The 19,282-nt window shown below is 47.5% G+C and overlaps 1 protein-coding gene across 16 annotated transcripts in view; it reads right to left on the bottom strand.

Annotated features, from left to right (window-relative positions):
- Positions 1-34: 34 nt before the first annotated feature.
- Positions 35-19,282, bottom strand: part of LOC1274482 (filamin-A) — a 54,784-nt gene continuing 35,536 nt past the window's right edge. For 12 of the 16 annotated variants that reach the window (XM_061646799.1, XM_061646803.1, XM_061646801.1 and 9 more), the window contains 6 exons: positions 3,661-3,971; positions 2,608-3,556; positions 2,281-2,520; positions 2,020-2,213; positions 1,269-1,917; positions 35-1,194 (listed from right to left, as the gene is read on the bottom strand). In XM_061646799.1, coding sequence (XP_061502783.1) covers positions 1,010-1,194; positions 1,269-1,917; positions 2,020-2,213; positions 2,281-2,520; positions 2,608-3,556; positions 3,661-3,971 — 2,528 coding nt within the window. In that variant the 3' untranslated portion in view covers positions 35-1,009. Of the gene's footprint in view, positions 1,195-1,268; positions 1,918-2,019; positions 2,214-2,280; positions 2,521-2,607; positions 3,557-3,660; positions 3,972-9,420; positions 9,915-11,203; positions 11,396-19,282 lie in introns of those variants that run through there. The other 4 variants (XM_061646809.1, XM_061646808.1, XM_061646807.1 and 1 more) reach the window with 4 other exon arrangements.

Raw genomic sequence — 19,282 nt, 5'->3', positions numbered from 1 at the left:
AAAGAGGAAGGGCATTATGAAACAACAGAAGAAATTCGTTTACACAATCGCTTTATTTATTTTTTTGTCTCTTTTTAATGTTTCGATTTGACAACTTTTACTTAAACCTTATTTAGACTGTGATCATAGTTTCCACAGGGAGTGTGGGCTTTATGGGGTACGAATGGGGACTAAAAACAAAATACACGAAAAAATAACCGTAATAAATTAAAATCCAAAGCGCTGCATAGTGGAAAGGATTGAGTGAATGCGCTACCGCATACGAATAGTATATATGTAAAAAAATAAAACATGAATACAAACATAAACACTTAACCTGATGATTGGCGGTTTCGACCGTACTTGCATGTTTGATGTTTGAAAGTAACGGATCTTACTTATAGCAAGTAACATAAAAACGGTACGCATTAGCGTGCGATGGAAAACTTATAAAAAACAATCAGTTGAACAATTGTAAGTGTAGATAAAGAGGCGATAGGGGTGGGGGGGGGGGAGCGTTGTAATTAAAATGGACGTAAAACAACGATCTGCTTTCATTTTACGATCGAAGCGCTCATGCATGTCTTAATACCGACCTTCCTAACCGAATGGATGCAGTATAACAGTGTTGGGATAGAAGAACGCGATAAAACGATAACATGTTGGATCAAAAGAGCGGCTTCTTTAACTTAACCACACTACTTTAAAAGCATACACGGGGCAAGGACTGCTTTCGGGCTCGCGATTCTCCGCGACACTTACGGGGACAGAGGCATCCATCCTATGGCTCGCGTGCGTCTGTGAGGCGCCGCTACGATCGGGATTGGTGGATGGAGGGATGGTGAAGGAGAACGTCAAGTGACCATGCTGTTCGCGCACATGGTGGTGGATAAAAATGGGAGCAAAAGGGGAAGCAGAAACCGTTGCCTCGTGTGCGAGTGCTTCCGATGTTAGATGTCGCTTGGCAGAGGGGGTGGTAGTGGTGGTGTTGGATATGGCGCGTCTGTGAGGTTGTACGGTTGTACGGTCTTTAAACTTCAACCTTAAACGGTGAGCCGGGGATGTGGTCATCGCCCCATTTCACAAGCAGAATGTAATCGCCGCGCTCGCGAACCAGGTAGTTGACCGTGTACTGGTTGCGTCCGGTGTGCTTGATGAACACCTCATCGCACGGTCCTTTCGGTCCGTAAATGCCCACGAAAAGGATGTTGTTGCCTGCGAAGCGAAAACAAAAAACAATGGCAGCATGTTAATCCGCAAGCCGGTCGTGCGTGTTACACTTCACTTACCCGCATCGCCGGCATTGATCGTAAACTGGTTCTGCTTGCCCATGTACGCCTTCTTGAGACCCATGCCCTTCGACTGGATTTTGCTGGCGTCCGATTTGAAGATGGGCAAAATAACACCGGTCCGGTTGCCACCCTTCGATACCTTCGCCACGGTTTCCACAATGACCGAGGACGTTTCCTGTCCGCCTGCCTCGGCGAGACTCTCGCCGGTACAGTTGATCTTGAACGGTGATCCAACGATGTGCATCTGGTTGTACTTGATCGTCATGTAGTAGTGACCCGGCAGCAGCGGCGTGTACCGCACCTTGTAGCCCTCCTCCACCTCCGTGCAGTCCATCGCCACCTTGGCCGGACCGTCGACGGTGACGGCCAGCGTGCCGGCGCCGGCATTGCACGTGTCAATGATCAGATCGGTCTTCTCGCCCGTCTTGACGTCGCCGAGACCCTTGCCGGAGGCGTGCACGGCCGCCGGATCGACGTCGTCCTTGCCCACCTTGATGCGGTACGGCGAGCCGGGTATGTGCACACCGTTGAACTTGACGTGGATCGCGTGGATGCCGTTCTCGCGCGGATAGAACCGCACCGAGTACTGATCCTGGTCGATCAGCTGGATGAAACAATCGTCCTCGTTGTTCGAGGGAGCAACGACCTACAGAAAACAGAGAGCGGATGGGGGGAATAGTATGTTAAAGGGATGAAGGTTTGTGGTTTGCTGCTGCTCCTCTGCTACCCAGGCCGGTCGTACGCTTACCTTCGCGTCAAGCTCTCCCTTGGCACCGTTCTTACGGACCATAAACTGGGCCGGCTTGTCAGCTTGCACGCAGCCAGTCGGGAACTGAGCCACCTCTAGCTTGTGGGCCTCGCCCATGGCCGGCGAAATGTAAACCTTGAACGGAGAGTCCGGAATATGGCGATCGTTGAACTTCAAGCCGATACGGTAGTCACCTTATGAGGAAGAGCAAGAAAATCGTTAGTAGAATGCCAACGGGCAAGACAGCACACAGCCTGGTACCTGGTTCACTGACGACGTACGAAACATCGCAGGAGCCGTCCTTGCGATCCTTGAACTCGATCTCTGCCTTGCTGGGGCCCTCCACGGAGATGGCCAAAGTGCCACCGCCAGCTTCGCGCGTCCATACGTTAAACTCGGCCGGTACGCCCTGTTCGCCGTGCTCCAGACCCGGACCGCCGGCCTTGACCAGATGCGCGCCGGTATCCTTCAGCGGACCAACGGTAAACTGGAATGGCGATCCTATCGCGATCGGGAGGAAAGGAAAACAGTTACAAAATGGCCACTGGACGTGGGGTAGGGGTACAACAGCAACAGCCAACAACGTACCAGGAATATGGATCTGCTTGTACTTGACCGAAACCGTGTGCACGCCCAGCTCCTTCGGGATGAAGTGCACCGCGTACAGGCCATCCTCAATCTCCTGGATCTCGGCATCCTCGCTCACGCCACCCGGCGACGTGACCGTGGCGGACAGATCGAACGACGTAATGCCGGGCATCTTGAACGTCAGCTTGCACTGGCTGCCCACCTCGGTGATCGGCACGGCCTCCCGCTGGCGCTGGATCTTCTCGCGCTGCCGGTTGGTGCCCTCGCCCGAAACCTTCACCGTGAACGGCGATCCGGTGACGTGATGGTCGGCGAACTTGAGGTTCACGATGTAGTAGCCCGGCTCGGTCGGTTTGTACGCGATGTTGAGCGTGCCGTCGTCCTTGTCCGTGCACTGGATCTCCGCCTTACTCGGGCCCTCGATCGAGAGCGACAGCCCACCGTAGCCGGCGTTGCGCGTATCGATCGAGAACACGTTGTCCTGGTGCGTTTTGCCCTCCTTCAGCGCGTTGCCCGTCACGATCACCTTTTTCGCGTCACCCACCTCGCGCTCGCACACGTTCACCTTGAACGGTGAGTTGGCGATGTGCTTGCCCAAACGCTTCACCGACACGGTGTGCTCGCCAATCTCGCGCGGCGTGAACGAGATGCCGATGTTGCCGGTGGGCATGCGCTTCAGGAAGCACGGCTCCTCCAGCCCGGACGGAGCCTGGATCGAGGCGTTCAGCGAGCGCAGATCGTTATCGCTGATCACACCGGGCAGCGTCACCTCCGAGCAGGAGCCGACCGAAATCTGGTTACGCTTGCGGCCCTCGCCAGTGATCTTCGCGAAGTAGGGCGATCCCTTGATATGCTTGTCACCAAAGCGGACGGAGATTTTGTACTCGCCGGGGGCGGTCGGCAAGTACGACACCGAAACCGTACCATCCTTGTTGTCATGGTAGGTAATCTGCGCAGGGCGGAACGGAAATCGAAGGAAAGAAGATGAGCAGATGAACAAAGGATGATTCGATGGAAGGGAAGTGAATGAAAGGAGTGGCCGAAAATACTCACGTCGGCTTTGCTAGGACCTTCGACGGCCATTTGCAGGCCACCAGCGCCGGCACCCTTGGTGGAGATGATGAACTGCGCTGGCTCACCGGTGACGCCATGCACCAGACCGGGCCCGTACGCCGTCACGTACCCGGAGGAGATTGAGTCGACGTGGAATTTGAACGGGGAGCCCTGCACGTGCTCGCCGTTGTACTTGACCGCGAGCTCGTGGATGCCTTCCTCCTTCGGCTCGTAGCGGATCGAGACGGTACCGTCGTGGTTGTCATCGATCACCGGCTTATCGACTTCTCCGCTCGGCATCTTGACTTCGGCTGTGGATGACAGAAGGAAAGGACGAGTGCGTTGATTAACAGGTGCCCAAGAGTTTGCAATTATTTCTCTATTTAACAATAATTATAAAGCTTAAATGGTATCGTTGGAAATTATAAAGACATAAAAGATCTGTCTGAATGATTATAAAACAACGCCGCTTCCAAAGCCGTTTATTTTCATCGGTACTCATGGAAAGGAGTTCTTGAAGGACTGATGTCTAAACATCCTAGGCGAAACATCAAAATATATACGTCATTGATATGATACCGAGATGGTAACGCATATAGCATCGGAGACATTAGAGAAAAGAGACTTATATTGAAATTTAAAAAATACGGTAATAATGTTTTTATAATGTTGTATAGACATAATAGAATAGAATATGTTATAGAAAAGAAATGTTAAAAAAGTTCAGTTCCCTTTACGATTATACCTTTAGCACTGGGAAATTTAGAGACAACATTTCATTTGGCATGGATTAATCTGGTGAACTAATTTGATATGTTTGACTAATGTTTGATATAAGAATTTTATGTTCAATTAGACAAGTCCATTGAAAAAATACCGATATTAACTAGAACAGAATAATGAATTTTCCAAGCAATTCTCAACATTTACAAGCTAAACTTGAAGGCCAAGATACAACTAAATCAGCGATCGGCAAACTTTGCGACCGAAAGAGCCAAAATCTACAAAAATGTCCGCAGAGCTTCACGTGAAGAGCCAAATTTTTAAACCAAGAGCAAACATGTGTGAAAGTTCTATGAAATATATAAACGGTTAAGCCATACCATGCCGATCGCTGAACTAAATTATACAGACTTTAAGAGTAATCAGTAAGACTAAAATAATTTAGAATAAAATGAAACATTTTTTCATTAATTTCTGTAACATTAATGCTCTTTTTTAATTATTTTAAATGTAATACCACCAAACGAAGTTAGGTAAATCTGAAGGGTTTAATAGGATATAACAGAGCCAAAATAAATCTGAATATTGTAAAATAATCTGACAATAATACAGTTCGAATGTATATCCAATCGAATGTTCGAATGTTGGTCAAGGCCTGCCTGTATCCACTAGTGAAGTGAGCTTGGCTTTCAGTGACTTATTGTTACCATAGCAGGATAGTCGTACGAGTTGACGACTGTACCACCAGACCGGCCCCGAACTAATTATAACACAACTAATTAATGTTAAAATATACTAAATAGTAGACTAATGAGTGAACATAAGTGAAAAATCCGCATAAGTATGTCCACTCTCTCAGACCGCACATATTTGTATACATTATAGTTACACCATCCTGTATGACTGTAACTATTCTATTCTATAGGTTGTAGAAGCAATGATCGAGGTATTACGAAATTCTAGTGGATAACTGCAAAATTAACTGGACGAAAGCGAAATCTACCGTTGAATCTACTGTTCATCTAATAGATATGTCAAACAATACGCTTTTCTTTTTTTTCAACAAAGTGCTACACATTTCATCGACAGAAACAATGTTGAACAAGCCGAAAAGAGTCCAAAAATATGCTTCTGATTTGTAGTGCCAAGCGACGACAAGGAAACACAGAAGGAATGTTAAATTCCAATTAAAAGAAAAACAACACGCACCACCGCGTTTGGGGTAGAGCTGACGATCTCTCGCGCGCGCTACCGGAGGGGAACATTTATCATCCTACACGTATCAAAAGGATGTCGCCACATTCACCACCCCCATTTGGGTTTGTGGAGGGCTTAAGACAAAAAAACAACAACACGTTACACAACCGTCCGCAACCATGTGTTACCCATAGCTTCGACCCCGATCGTCTCTTCGAGGCTAAATCCACTACTAAGTCTTTTTCATGCCTTTTCGTCTCTTCTTCCTCATCGTCATCATTATCATCATCATCATCATCACCGCTAGCCATCACAGCTCATAATGAATGTTGAAAAAAGTGTGATCCATTCCAGGGATATTTTTATAAAAATTCCTGCGCGCTTAGTCGCGCTGAGCTGGGCTGACTACGTCATGTGCTCAGCGCGCTTCTCGGTTCGGTTCGGTTCGTCGTTCCCCCGCATGCATGCAATCAAAAAACCGTGTGCTTTCTCGGCCGTTCTTTGACTTTCGGACCCCCCTCTCCCCCTCTTTCCCTTCTGCTCCCCCTCTCAACCGCCCTAAGGGGTGGGGTTCAGCACTGAACATTGGGATACATATTGGGTACACCTGTTGTTTTTTTGGCACAATTTATTTGGATGGATCCGTAGAAATGTTGGACCCTGCGCACTCCCCCATCGCTAGCAACTAGGCACCCGCATCATCTGGGCCCCGCAGAGGTTGTTCGTGATACACACCGATACTGGTTCCGCTCTTGAGTGAGTTGGTTTCACTCTAAGCGCGTGCCGTTTCGAGCGACAAAATTGGACTGGCCTTCGTACGGTTTTGCACCAGCCGTGGGGTCCCGGTCCGCCCTCCAGAGAACTAGCGATGGGTGACTAAAGGAAATAAAAAGACACTCACACAACCTCACCGCACATGGCATCATGTGGCTGGTGATCTCGCGCCATCATAGTTTATTTTTGTGTTTTTTTAGAAAATCGTTTGCTCCATTTGCTCGATTCGATATTCTCTGCGCATTGCATTAGCGAGTCAAAAAGTGAAAGACAACGCATAAAGCCCCATCGTCACCGAGCATTTTTGATTCTCCATCAGCGTTAGGGAATTTGGAGGATTGATTCTACCACACAAATTCTATCCAGCGTGAATGCGTTTGCACACACACACATATACACCGACCCACCAAACCCAACGGCAGTACACACTTGCCAGCATTGTTTTGGTTGCCAGCATGGGTGTTTGTTTATTTGTAGAAGATTGGTTGCCCATCGTCGCGGGACCGACGTGTGACGCGCGCGCAGGGGGTCGGGGGATGATTTTTCAGTTTGGCCCCGTTTTCTTTTTCCCATTCCCACACCCGGAAACGATGATACCTGTGTGTCGTGTAGTCGCATGTCGTGTCGTTACTCATTTCGGGGCAAACAATCGAAAGAATCTGTTGTTAGCGACACTGGTAATTCGTGTTCTGCGTGGGTGGTGGTAGCTTTTTACAATGAAGCTGAGCAGAAATGATGAACGAAAACAACACAGCTTCGGGACAGTTTGCGATCGGAACGAAACGTGTGTGTGAACTACTGCAACAAAACGCTAATGCTACACACTGTTGCTTTTGTGGGCGATCATGCGACAGCATAACTTTGTGCGAGAGCTTGTGTAAAAACAGTTCGAATGTTTATTCACTTTAAACCATTTCCCGCCCCCTGTCGGCATCGACTCCGAGGATCGGTGTGTGGGCGCAGAGGCAAGCGTTTATGTACATTCTACTTAGAGGCAGAGCATTCCACCTGTTTGTTACTTCCTCCGGCTGGCTGCTCCGCCAGCAATCATAAGCCGATTGTATAAAGATGAAGCGAACCGAGTAAACACGCTCGTTGTTTACGCTAGTTTGCGCTTCCGATGAGGTTTTATTGGCTTGTTTAGGTTCGATTGGGGAGGGGGAAAAACCCGTATCGGTTTGATCGGATTCCGCGCAGAAGAAGAATGAGGAATATTTCAAGATCGTTTTACCGCATGTGGAAATCGGTTTCGTTTTTCGAGCGCGGTACGTATATTTAATTTTTGTAATTTGTTTTGAAAGCAACAATTTTACAATACATTTTACAATTTTCTTCAGCGTATGAAAACGTTTAAATCAGGAATACATTATTTATATTTACTGATCACTTCACCTACACAAAGCGTAAATGTACAAAGTACCAGGCGCACCCTTTTGAAATTCTATCTATTTAAAATTTATTTAATAAAATAAATCCGCTTATTTACATTTATCTTTAAACACCATCCCCTCAGCACAGTGTTTTGAATTTATCGGAAAAAACCCCAAACTCACGTGTTGGAGTAAGTGAAAATAGATATGACCTCCAACAGCATCCCTGATGGAGGGAAAGTAAAATTTATTATTTCAAATGTTCGAAAGGTCACGCAGCAGACCATTTCATTTGTGTGAGTGTGTATGTGCGTTTCGATCATTTAGTTGGCGCGATGGGGCAAAACGTGTGAAGCGCTGTGGTGTGATTTTGTACGGTTTGTTTAAGTGTGTGTGTGTGTATCTGTGAGCTGCACATAAATTATAATTGTGAATGCCGAGCGGTTAAACAGAGCTAAACATGAAATATAAGGTGACAAAGCACTGTATGACGTTGTATCATATCGAAGGCGCTGTTGAATTTTGCTGAAATTTTGGCTATGTTTAAGAGTTTCTCTCACAAACATTTAAAATATGGATTTCATTTTTCCATAATAGTTTTCCGTCCCACAGGATCACACAAAGCGCATTGGAATCCCTGGTGCGTTGTATTTGTTACGCATTTCTGGCCTCCTAATTAAAAAAACCACCCAAGCCCTCAGGTGTTAACACGCCGAGAGCAAGTGTTGTTTATTTTAGTACCTAATGTGTGTGCGATTCTTCCGACACCCGTCATGCCTTGGATCCCTTCGTTTTCGTTCGCTCGCAACCGTCGGAAACGCGAGACGATTAGTGAGACCACAAGTCTGGCGCTCACGTGAAATGCTGAAAAAATGATCGAAAACGATAAACAGGCCTTAAAGCCACTTTCGTTAGCTTCATCGGTCCGATATCTGTCCGAACTGAACACGGTCGGCACCACGAGAGTGGTTCGGATGGATTAGTTTCGAGTGTGTTCGCAGTGGGCAATCAACAAGTCGCTTAAAATCCCCACGGCACGCGACGCTGGTACCCTGTGAGTTCTCTGGCACAAGTGCTCGCGCCAACTGCTGACATTTGGTACCTTCTTGCGAACGAACGGGTTTTTTTTAATGTATTTTAGGGAGGGGGAGCTCGTGAGCGCGCGTGCCCGTGGCACACTACAAATTGCTGCACCCGAGCAGCTTGCCACTGTTGGCCAACTGGCCAAGTGGTTTGTGGGAAGAGATCGTATGCTCCATCGACGGTGAATGAATCGTTGTAGAATGTGTTTTATTGCTCGAATGAAATTTAATCGTCGATCGAGAGGGATTCCCATCGGGTGCGCCGTAATCGTAATAAATTTCCCGCACGCTTAAAGGGTGTTTGTTTCGAAGTGGTGCGTGTGTTACGATTAGCACCACCCACTTGGTCGTCGTACGATCATGCTCGTTGTTGAGATTGCAAAGAGTTAGTAGAACTTGATTTTTGACATTTCCTCTGTCTTTAAATTGCAACATGCATTAGAGCGTTGTGATTTTGTAAGAACTATTGTCAGGCGATCCCGTTTGTCGATCGTTTGTACGATCGGCTGAAATGTAAGGCAAGCAAAATTCAACGCACTCTACGCAAACGCTAATCGGCGGTCCGATCACAACTTTGTTGTCTGCCCAACTACTGCTGCTGCTGCTGCCATTACCTTTATGCGTGTGGAGAAAGAATCCGCTCAGCATGTTGGTCGGGACGAAGTCGATATCCGAGGATTCCAACACCGGCACGTCCTGCTCGATGAAGAACACCCGCACCATCTCGCGCCGATCGTGCTCGGACACGGACATGAAGCGCGAAAAGCTTCGATAGAACTGACTGTGCTCTTCCCATGTCGCCTCAACCGGTTCAGTGCCCTGCTCCTCGTCGTCACTCCACATGATTGCTCGCGGGTTTGATCGCTATCGGGACGGCCGAGGCGGTCGGGGCGAAAGAGCTGACTAAAGGGTAGGGAGGGTGGCGAGGGTTAAGAATCGGATCGGACGATGGAAAGGACACTCGTTATCTCCTCGTGGCCGCGAGGTGCTGCTTAGTAGATACTTCGTTCGCCGTTTCGTCGGACCGCGCGCTCACCGAACCTAGACGACTTTACGCGTACACACTCGTCAGGCTAGTAAAAAGGATACGTTCATTTTCCACTTTCCGCTACGATTAGCACAGGACATTGCGTTTGGGAAGCATTTGGCCGGTGGGAAGAGGGGTAGGGGGGGGGGATTGGGGGGAAACAAACAAAGTTCGTTCAAAGTACGTTTATTACGCGCCATCAGAACCGCCAGAATGCGTCCAGGATGCTGTCACCTGAGGAGCACCTTCGCATCGACCCCTAGGAGTACGTGTGCATGTGTATGAGAAGATGTATGTGTATGTGTATGTGCGTGAATGTGAGTGTGTGTCTGTGCGTGTTGTAGGTGGAAGAGTATAAGGGGAGCAGCGATTTCATGTGGAGTGCGGGAGCAGCTGTCGAATTTATTACGACTCTGAATCATCGAGACCCGAACCGAATTGAATGCGAAATTTCAAATGGACAAACAAATGATGCACAACGTTCTTAAAATATCTTTTGAAAGACGGGTAAAAATGGCGTGCGTGGTGGCCCTTTTTTCTTCCACTTCTGCACGTCTTTACGCTACCGCTACAATCTAAGTTCAGAGACACTAGCGGGTATCATGGAACGGGCTGCTGAGCAAGCTGTACAAAAGCTTTCGCAAATTGTCGCAAACCTAATTCCAACGCATGGAAGCATCGGGCAGTGAGATCCATATTTGGCTCGAAATTATGTAACTCGGACAGTGCTGCAGCGTAATTAAAACGAACAGCTGCAACCACACGGCGACAGTATCCTGGGCAGCATGATCGGGCAGCTTTGGTAGACGACCAAAGAAAGAACGGAAAGCGCTTGAAGGGCACGGAGTCGGGGCACTATTAACACTTGCTTCTGAGCATCCAACGGCAGGGATGCGGTCCACCTGTGATGAGTCATCGCAACGTAAAAAACGCAAAAAACCCTGACCACTGATATCCGTTAACAAGGTCCTTGCGACACAGGAATATCAAGTGATCGATTTTTGGATCGAAATTGATTTGAACCGCAACAATTGAAAACCCTCAATCACCAGCATTTTTTAACGGCACTTCCGATCATTTTGTTTCACATGCATCGATCACTCGCTGTTGTAACTGCATCTGGAGTTATGTTTTCCTTTATATGATCACATTCACACCCGAACAAGTTGAGAAATGCACAATCGATCGAGGTTCGCACACTTGCAATGCTATTCCTTTAAGCTTTCCTTTCCCAATTACCAAGGATGCGCACACACACACACACCCACCCACACCGACACACATTCACATGACCTCAAACACACACACGTACACACACACAGAGGGGTGGGGTGTAGGTGGGTATTAGGCGTGACAGATCACACACTCACTCAAGCTTAAATGCTGGTGGCTGAGGCGCGGGATCGTTACTAAATACGGATCGATCGACGGTCGTCGTGTATGGAGTGTGTAGCATTCGCCGCACCAGTCGAATAAAAAAAAAGTCAAATCAACCTGAGCCTTCCGCCGTAAGCGTGCTACTGAGCTGAATACTGAACGTCAACTGATAAACGGGCGGCCGGACACGCGATTCTGAAGCATTTGGCATAGCACAGCCAGCCAGCCCGACCGACCGATAGAGGTCTTCGCAGCTTCCAGTGTGGAGAGCGCGCGCACCGAACCGGACCCGAAACGTTGGCCACCAGGCCCCCCCCCCCACAACCCGCCTCGTTCATGCTCGTTGCGAGCGCTCGCTTTGGTTTTGGTATTTTGGTGAGCGCAATCGGCTATGATTTGCTCATTTTTTTCTCCAAATTCTCCCCATTTTCCTCACATTTTAAAAGCAACAAGCAAAGGCGCTTGAATCTTTCCCCTTACCACGGCTTACCACAAAAAAGAAGAAGAAGCAAATCCGTTCCGAGTGTCCCCGCCAAAAAGAAAAGTGTGTAAATTCTCTCCTACCACACACACACATGGAAAATACGCAGTGTAACAGAAAGCGAAGGAAAATGAATCATGGAGCAACGGAGCAGACGAAAAACGGGATAGCTACACAGCATATTGCAGTGCAATAAGGAGTGTGTGTGTGTGAGAGAGAGAAGAGGAGATGAAGAAAGAGAGGGAAGAGGAGAGAGTGAGATATAGACAAAAATGATCGTTTCTATACTGGCGTTGGAAGATCAACATGTGGGGAAGGAGATCGAATGATCGTTGAATCGGTGTGGTGAAGAGCCGATACAACTAACACACAAAATATCACCATTTTCCATAACTGTGTGTCCGCAGTGACGGTAACGCACACTCACAGCTGCAAAGTCGTTTCCTGTGCGGCCAGCAATGTTCGTCCATGCTATTAGATGGCTGTTTTAGAGCGGATTTTTCGGTGTTTCCGGCGGAACGAGGCAAAAAAAAGGCAAGAACAAGATCCGTCCGAAATTGGGACGGCGCCGTTGGCCGGTCGCGCCAAGTTTGTCACCAAACAACCGCGGTTTTCGAGCTCTACGCGCACTGCAAACTGTTTTCCATGCAGCAATGGCAAGGAACGGAGGAGATTTGGATGAAGGTTTAAGTGTATGTGACAACGGCTTCCGTCTGATGATGATGATGGTGATGATGGTGATGATGGTATCTATTTCAAACACCGGAATAAATTGGAAGTTTCTTCCGGGCTGTTCAGTCACCATGTTTATGACGCCATCGATCGGAAACCGCCGCCAAGTATGAGTCTCCGGCTGGGAATGGACGATTTTGGTAATGGTCAACGTGTGCGGCAGCAACCTTTTAGTAGCATTGGATGAAGATGCGACACGCTTCTTTTAGCTGTTGGTTGCGAGCGTTGCAAAGGTTTGGCAATGGCATTTGAGGGTGATTCACATATATTTTACCACGTGTCCGGTGGCACGTGTACAAAATTTGTCAAGTCACCTCGATTTAGGCATATCGTTAATCGGGTATCAAACCATGAAGGGTACATTTCCGCCAAGATATTTCACATTCGCTCCTCACACATTCAAGATGTTCAGGGAGCCAGAAAAGAAACAAGAAACATTCGTTGGCGCCTGTATTGCGTGTACCATGTCTCACCTTCCCTACCCATCACACTTCTTTGCTTTCCAACACGATCAGTGCGATCGGCATTCTGCGGGATGGAGGTAAACTTATGGCAGGAAATTTTTATTTCGCCACTTTACATTTCCCTGCGATCGGGACGACTGTCGGGGATTTGCTGTGCGCGTCGGTAGTAGCGGGAGCGCTGGTGTATCATAAATTTATGCATTTTTATAACAAGACGGGTGCGTACGGATCGCCCCGACCAAAGAGTGTTAGGTGTGTGTGACGGCAGCTTCACACTGTGTGTGCTGCTCCGGCTATTCGTTCATATATTGACCGCTCACAACGCCCGGCACTGCCGACATCCACCGTCCCTTTCCCAGGAAGCATGTAGGCAGCAGGTAAAACGAGCAGGTTCCGACAGTCGGCCGCAAGATCGTGCCATCGTGCCGCGAACGCCACGACACGCCGGTGGTTGACAGTATATTTTTGGAGCCGATGAAACGGGTGACAACTGCGCAATCCTCCGTTTGCCACAGTGTATGGAGACACATTCGCCTCCTCCCTTCGGACTCTCTTGCTGCTGTTGGGCGTTCGTGTCGTTCATGCCTATGCTGCTCAATCATTCTGTCCGACCAGGGCGGGGGGCTGGCGGGGGCCATTTTAGGGGAGGAGGGAGGAGGGAGCGAACTTCCGAAAGAATGCGAGTGGTAAAATGGGGATGTTGCCGTGGAAAAATGTGCCACTAACACAAACACGGACTAGGTATATGTATCAGGGACATATTGTTGCCGTATGCAGCAGGCATGGGGGACACGCATGAGATTTAAACATTCGGGAAGAACATAAAAAGAGACACAAATATGGCTTGCAGCAATTTTACTTGCTCAGTACGTTAATTATTTCTCACAAATATATAGAAAATTAAAGCAAATGGTACGTGAGTTTAAAAAAAGTAGCATCCCGTTTGTCAGTCGTTTTAGCACAGCCCGTTTCTCCACAATTGCCGCATCGCATCCATTTTGTATTCCTCTTCAGCCATGTGCATATGGTGTGGTGGTATTTTGTTTCGCACCGGAGTGGCATAAATAAATGCAAACGACGATGGCGACAGCCATGGCGATTCCAGCGAATGGACGAAAAAAACAAGAAAAAAACATTTGGATGCTGCTGCATCGGCGGCGCTCGGCACAAATTAGTAGCTTTAATTAAAATACTATTTGCTGGTGATTTAATTAACATTTTCCGTTTGCCCGTGCGTGGCGATCGGTGGCAGCTTCCACCACACCACGCGTCATTCGATGGTGGTGAACGTCATTCGGCTTGGATCCCGCCCGTTGCGATAATAAATGCAATCGCGTTAGGAAGGAAGGTAGGAAGGCAGGATAGCAAAACCCCTGCCTGCCCGATAGTGATCTGGGAAAAGATGAGCGTTTGCTTCCGTCGCGTGGGGGGGGGGGGGGGGTGGCACCACTGTTTGTGTGCAGAGTGAGCAGTAGTAATTCGTTAAAGTAACATCTTTATCAACAGTGCATCGGGTTGCAATGGATGATTTTGAGCAATTTGTTGACGTGACGTAAGCTCAGCTAAAATTGGATTGTATTTCGTAGCGTATTTTGCACGGTATTTTTTACAACTCTTTTTAAAACGGTAGAATGTTGATGGGGAGCGTTTCGCTAAAGGAAGGAATACACTTTGCAACGAGTGTAAGTAAAGGTGTTTTATGTGATTGTGTGAAGGTGTTTTCGAATAGGTGTATGATATTAAAACAGTTACTTGCGGAAAGGGCAAGATAGCATTACCTATGTCCTATTTGACGGATGAACATGAATAGGTTGCATCGTGGAGAAGGCCCTTATAATTATATCAATGTGTTAGGAACGTTGAATGTCCTTTCTATTCTACCTGGTCTCAGTCCTCCCCTTTGGGTACAGCTACCTGTTGAGTAATTTGCTATTTGATATAAATATGAAATTTCCGTTGTTTTACCACTACAAAATTTCAATCGGACTGGGGCTTGGTTTACATGCATTGTACTACGATCGGGGAGTTAGTTTTACTAGAAAGAAACAGTACCAATTCGTTGATGTTTGCCATGGAGCTCTTAAGCATAGTTCTTGCGATCAATCACTGATGCTTGATGCTTTGTTTATGCATAATTTAATTGAAATCTTGTTTTGATCGCAAAGATTTCCGAATAGATTTTTTGTGTAACATGTTTCTTCGTCATTTCCTGGACGGTCATTTTCCAGCAACCGTCTCTAGAGTGCGTACTCTCTTTTGGATTTAGTACATGCATGAATTGTACTGTGAAGTCTGAATGTATAGCACTAATTGAAAGCAAGGTAAAAATATATAAAAAATACATCTTTAATTCACACCCGATGCTAATGAACGTTAAAAACAAAAAGGTACCAAAATCATCCAACACATGGTTTCATCAGGTTAAACTAAAGCTTCCAAATAGTGCACGGCGGAGGCCCTAACCTGTTTCGAAGCGTACAGCACCACCTGCAATGATTTATTACCAAACCGGTAACCTTCACAGCTGCCACGATGCATCACTGTATCCATCGTTGGTGACAGACTGAGCGAAAGCTACGGACGGAATCATCAACAACGTTGACAGTGGCCAGGCGTCTCCATTAACGCTACACAGCGCGCGCTGTAGCTGTCCATAGAGCGATGATAGTTAAAAGGATCTCGAATGGTTGATCCTCCGCGTGTCCATGTGGCCGTGTAATAGTGGTGTGGAAGTTTTGCAAGGTCAACCTGTACCATTGCTGCAGGATTGCGATTATTTTCGTCAAACGTTTTCCGTTTCGATGGGATGCGTTCGAGTGTAAGCGTGTAGTTTTGCGTTCACTGCTTACGCAACCGGTGATCATTACTGGTTGTTATTTATCACACAAGCACATACCATTCTCGGCGGATTATTCCACATCGTGATATAATAGTCAGCTCGGCAAAAAGAATGATCTGTCGGAGGTTGGTTTTGCTACAGCTGGCTGCTTCACTCGTGCCACTCATGTGAGTAATAATAAAATGTGTTGATTTAATGGGTTTTGTTTTTGGGATGACAAGACAGCTCGGTGGTTATCATAGCCGTTATTTTAGCCGTCGCGTTGCAGCAGGGATTGGGCGAGACACCAGCAAAATATGGGCGGTTTTCAACACAAAACAAATCTGTCTCACTCGTGATGAATGAGACATTTGAGCATGATTTAAATGTGTCTTTTACGTCAATCGATTCAACAAAACCCCGGCGATGGCGATCGTGGCAAAGCTTGTAAGTAAAGGTTGAAATGCAGCTGAAAGTTTGAAAACGGCTACAAAATACACTGTCTCGCCACAGCATTCAGTTGCTCGCACGAGCAGGCAAATCTATCAGCTACCGAAAGAAGCCATTTCCACATATATTTCACCTCATCCGTGGCAGGTATCATCTACGATCTTCCATCATCTACCATCAGTGCGTGTCATAATTTGTGCGAGTCGAGAGATGTCCGGCGCAACATCAACGTTCCTCGGCGTTGTCGCTAGCTTCGTCGTGGGCGAGAAAGGAAGTGGGTGGGTGGGGAAGGAGTGTATTGTGCCCAAAGCCGTACCCAAGTGACGATGCCGCGTTGATATGCTGCCGACCAGCGACCAGCGCGCGTCGTTTGCGGGTGCCGACCAGAGCAGAAAGCAGTGCTAACTCTTTTCGTGGCAGCTGCAGACGAAAACTTTTATAGCCCCCGGGGCAACGTAACGTCCACCGAAACGTTGCTGGACTGTATCCGGAGCGGATATTTATATCACCGATCGCCGCCGGCATCGAGGTGATCTCGACCGTTCCGTGCGACGGTTTGTCCCCAACTCGTGATAAATCCCCGATTCACGCTTCCGTTGCCTGCCTCTATGGGGTTGCCTCCTGCTCGTGTCGTGTCAATCCTTTTCCGTCTGATGGTAGAACGGCTGGTGTCGCCTTCAGAAGATGTTGCAACAGATTCCTGATGAGTTGCCGATTGAATGATACTTTCATTCGTTATATTCGCTCATCTTTGGATGTAGTGGGACGTGTTACGGATGTTTCTTAGGGAGGAAAACAGACGAAAGACCTTATTTTGGCTGACATGCCGGCATTAGTGGAAAAGGAATTCCAACACACTGAACGCGATTCAAGGTGCAGTTTTTTGAATCTACAAACCTCAACCAGTTTTACGTGTACATTTAGTACGTAAACGTGTTTAAAGGCAATATAATGTTAACCTAATATTGCTTGTACTAGCTAAATTTTGTTCATCAAACATTCAACTGTTTAACTACGTCAATCATTTTGCGTGGACTGTGGCTTTTGTGATAAAGGTAGACGTGATAAATGATATGGCATACGCAAGATCATCTTCTGCAGTCAGGCATGCAAGTGTATGGCCCGAACGCGTTTAAAATAACTTTCAGCCGTTGGCCAGATCACCAGGATGAATGTTTGCCTAACCCCCCAGCGCAACGCCATCGAACACCCGGTGTATGCGCGCTTTATCTTTTTTGCGACCGAGATCGAGAGCAAATAAGCAAGCATTCTGCCGCATCAATGGCAAGTCAGAACCGAACGGAAACGATGATCCAACTGGCACGATAAAAGAATCCATCCTAAACCCGGCGGCTAGACTAGCCACTATACGGCTACCACGGTATAATTTTCCGAATGTCCGACTTTTCTTTTTAATACTAGATTAAAATCTTTGATGTAGCATGATGACCGGAACGTGAGGCCAGTTGGCCAGTTAGATAAATAATCGGCGAACGAAAACAAGCCAAAAATTCGCTGGAGCGGATGTGTAGCGCGAAGACAGAAATCATCTTTATCGGCCGTATTATGTGGGCAACGAACGATCCACCGAACGTTGTTAAATATATGAGCAGACGCGCCATCTGTGTCCGGTGGCAACCTTGCGCGTGAACCGCGTCTACTAGACCAGTGTTCGCATAGCCTACTGCAATCCCAACAGAACAAGGCAAGGGATTATTTTGTGTGTTCTTCCGCTTTGCCTTGATCGGGCCAGGACACGATAAAAAAAGGTAAGAGAAACGACGTGCCATTACGTAAGCGCTCCAATAGAAGCAAATGTCATTTCGAGAGAGAGAAAGAGAGAGAGAGAGAGTGAGAGAGAGAGAGAAAGGACGAAAGAAAGAAAGAGAGGGAGAAAATAAACGAAAAATACAAAATTGTACTCCTAGCGGATCGGTAGCCGTTGCGTTGCGTCTGTTGATCCTCCCCACCGCAACGATAGTACCGTAGCGCCAAAGATGACTGTTCAACCGTTTCCTGATCCGTCGGCGTATATCATCCACTCCACAAGACCCGAACAAGCGCCGATCGGTCCAACCAAACCACCAGCAACGGGTGCAACGACAAATGGCGACAGTTATGCGAATTGATGTTCCTTTGCTCGTGTTGTTTACGTAAAGAAGCGAACAATCATAAAGATGCGCAGCGTCGTGGGTGGACATTTTTTTCGTTCGTCCCCAATCTGCAGCCGTCGGACCCCGGATGGTCTGAGTAATGGAATGTGACATGTTTGTTTCCGGAGCGGTTTCTACCGGAACGCGCCACACGTTGGCTACACCACATGGATTTTGATGAGTGTTCCCATTAGTATGTTGGCAGGCTTCGTTGTTTATTGGGACGCGTTGTTTCAACTCGCATGATACGATAAATAACAAACGAGAGCAGAAGTTATCTCGCTCCTATAGCGTGTACAGTATATCGGGTGCTTAAGCTTGTACGAAACATAGAACATATGGTACGTAATGGGTAAAATACCACAACACAATTAAAATCACATTCATTGCATTCGTGCAATTAGTAAGAAATGAATCGCATCTCGGGGTCGTCTGATACGGTAAAACAAAGCAATTAAAGTTAGAGCTACTGTTGAACATTGGAACCAACCTACCACACGTCAATCAAAAACTGCATAAATCTTTCGCTAACTCATCACAAGCGAGAGAAGTAAGCATCCAATCTAACCCTCCCACCCCTGGGGACAGTGGGTGACTTCTGTTTCACCCGTCCATGCTTAACGAAGGAAACCATTTACATTCCTTAAATTCCCATCGTTACTCAATGTGCGCAAGATGGTCGCTTTCCGTCCGGTGGTTGGATCGTGCCACACCGTCCTAGTGGCGATCTGGGAGGCACGTGCTCGCTTGATCGGCACCATCTGTGCTCGGTTGATCGCACGTTACGCGAGACAGTGCGCATACAGCACCCATGCACTACAACGCTCGTGCTCGAGGTACTGTTCCACTTCCCAGTTTCGGGCAGTTAGATGAATGATCGACAGGAATGGTGTGTGTGCCAAGCGTGTATCGCAGCATCATTAAGTGGCGGTTTACAATGTGTCACCTGACCGTCCGAAGGATGACATGCTACC

The sequence above is a fragment of the Anopheles gambiae genome, chromosome 2, assembly GCF_943734735.2.
Source record: "Anopheles gambiae chromosome 2, idAnoGambNW_F1_1, whole genome shotgun sequence".
NCBI classification, from domain to species: Eukaryota; Metazoa; Arthropoda; class Insecta; order Diptera; family Culicidae; genus Anopheles; species Anopheles gambiae.
This window is presented reverse-complemented; position numbering and strand designations above follow the sequence as displayed.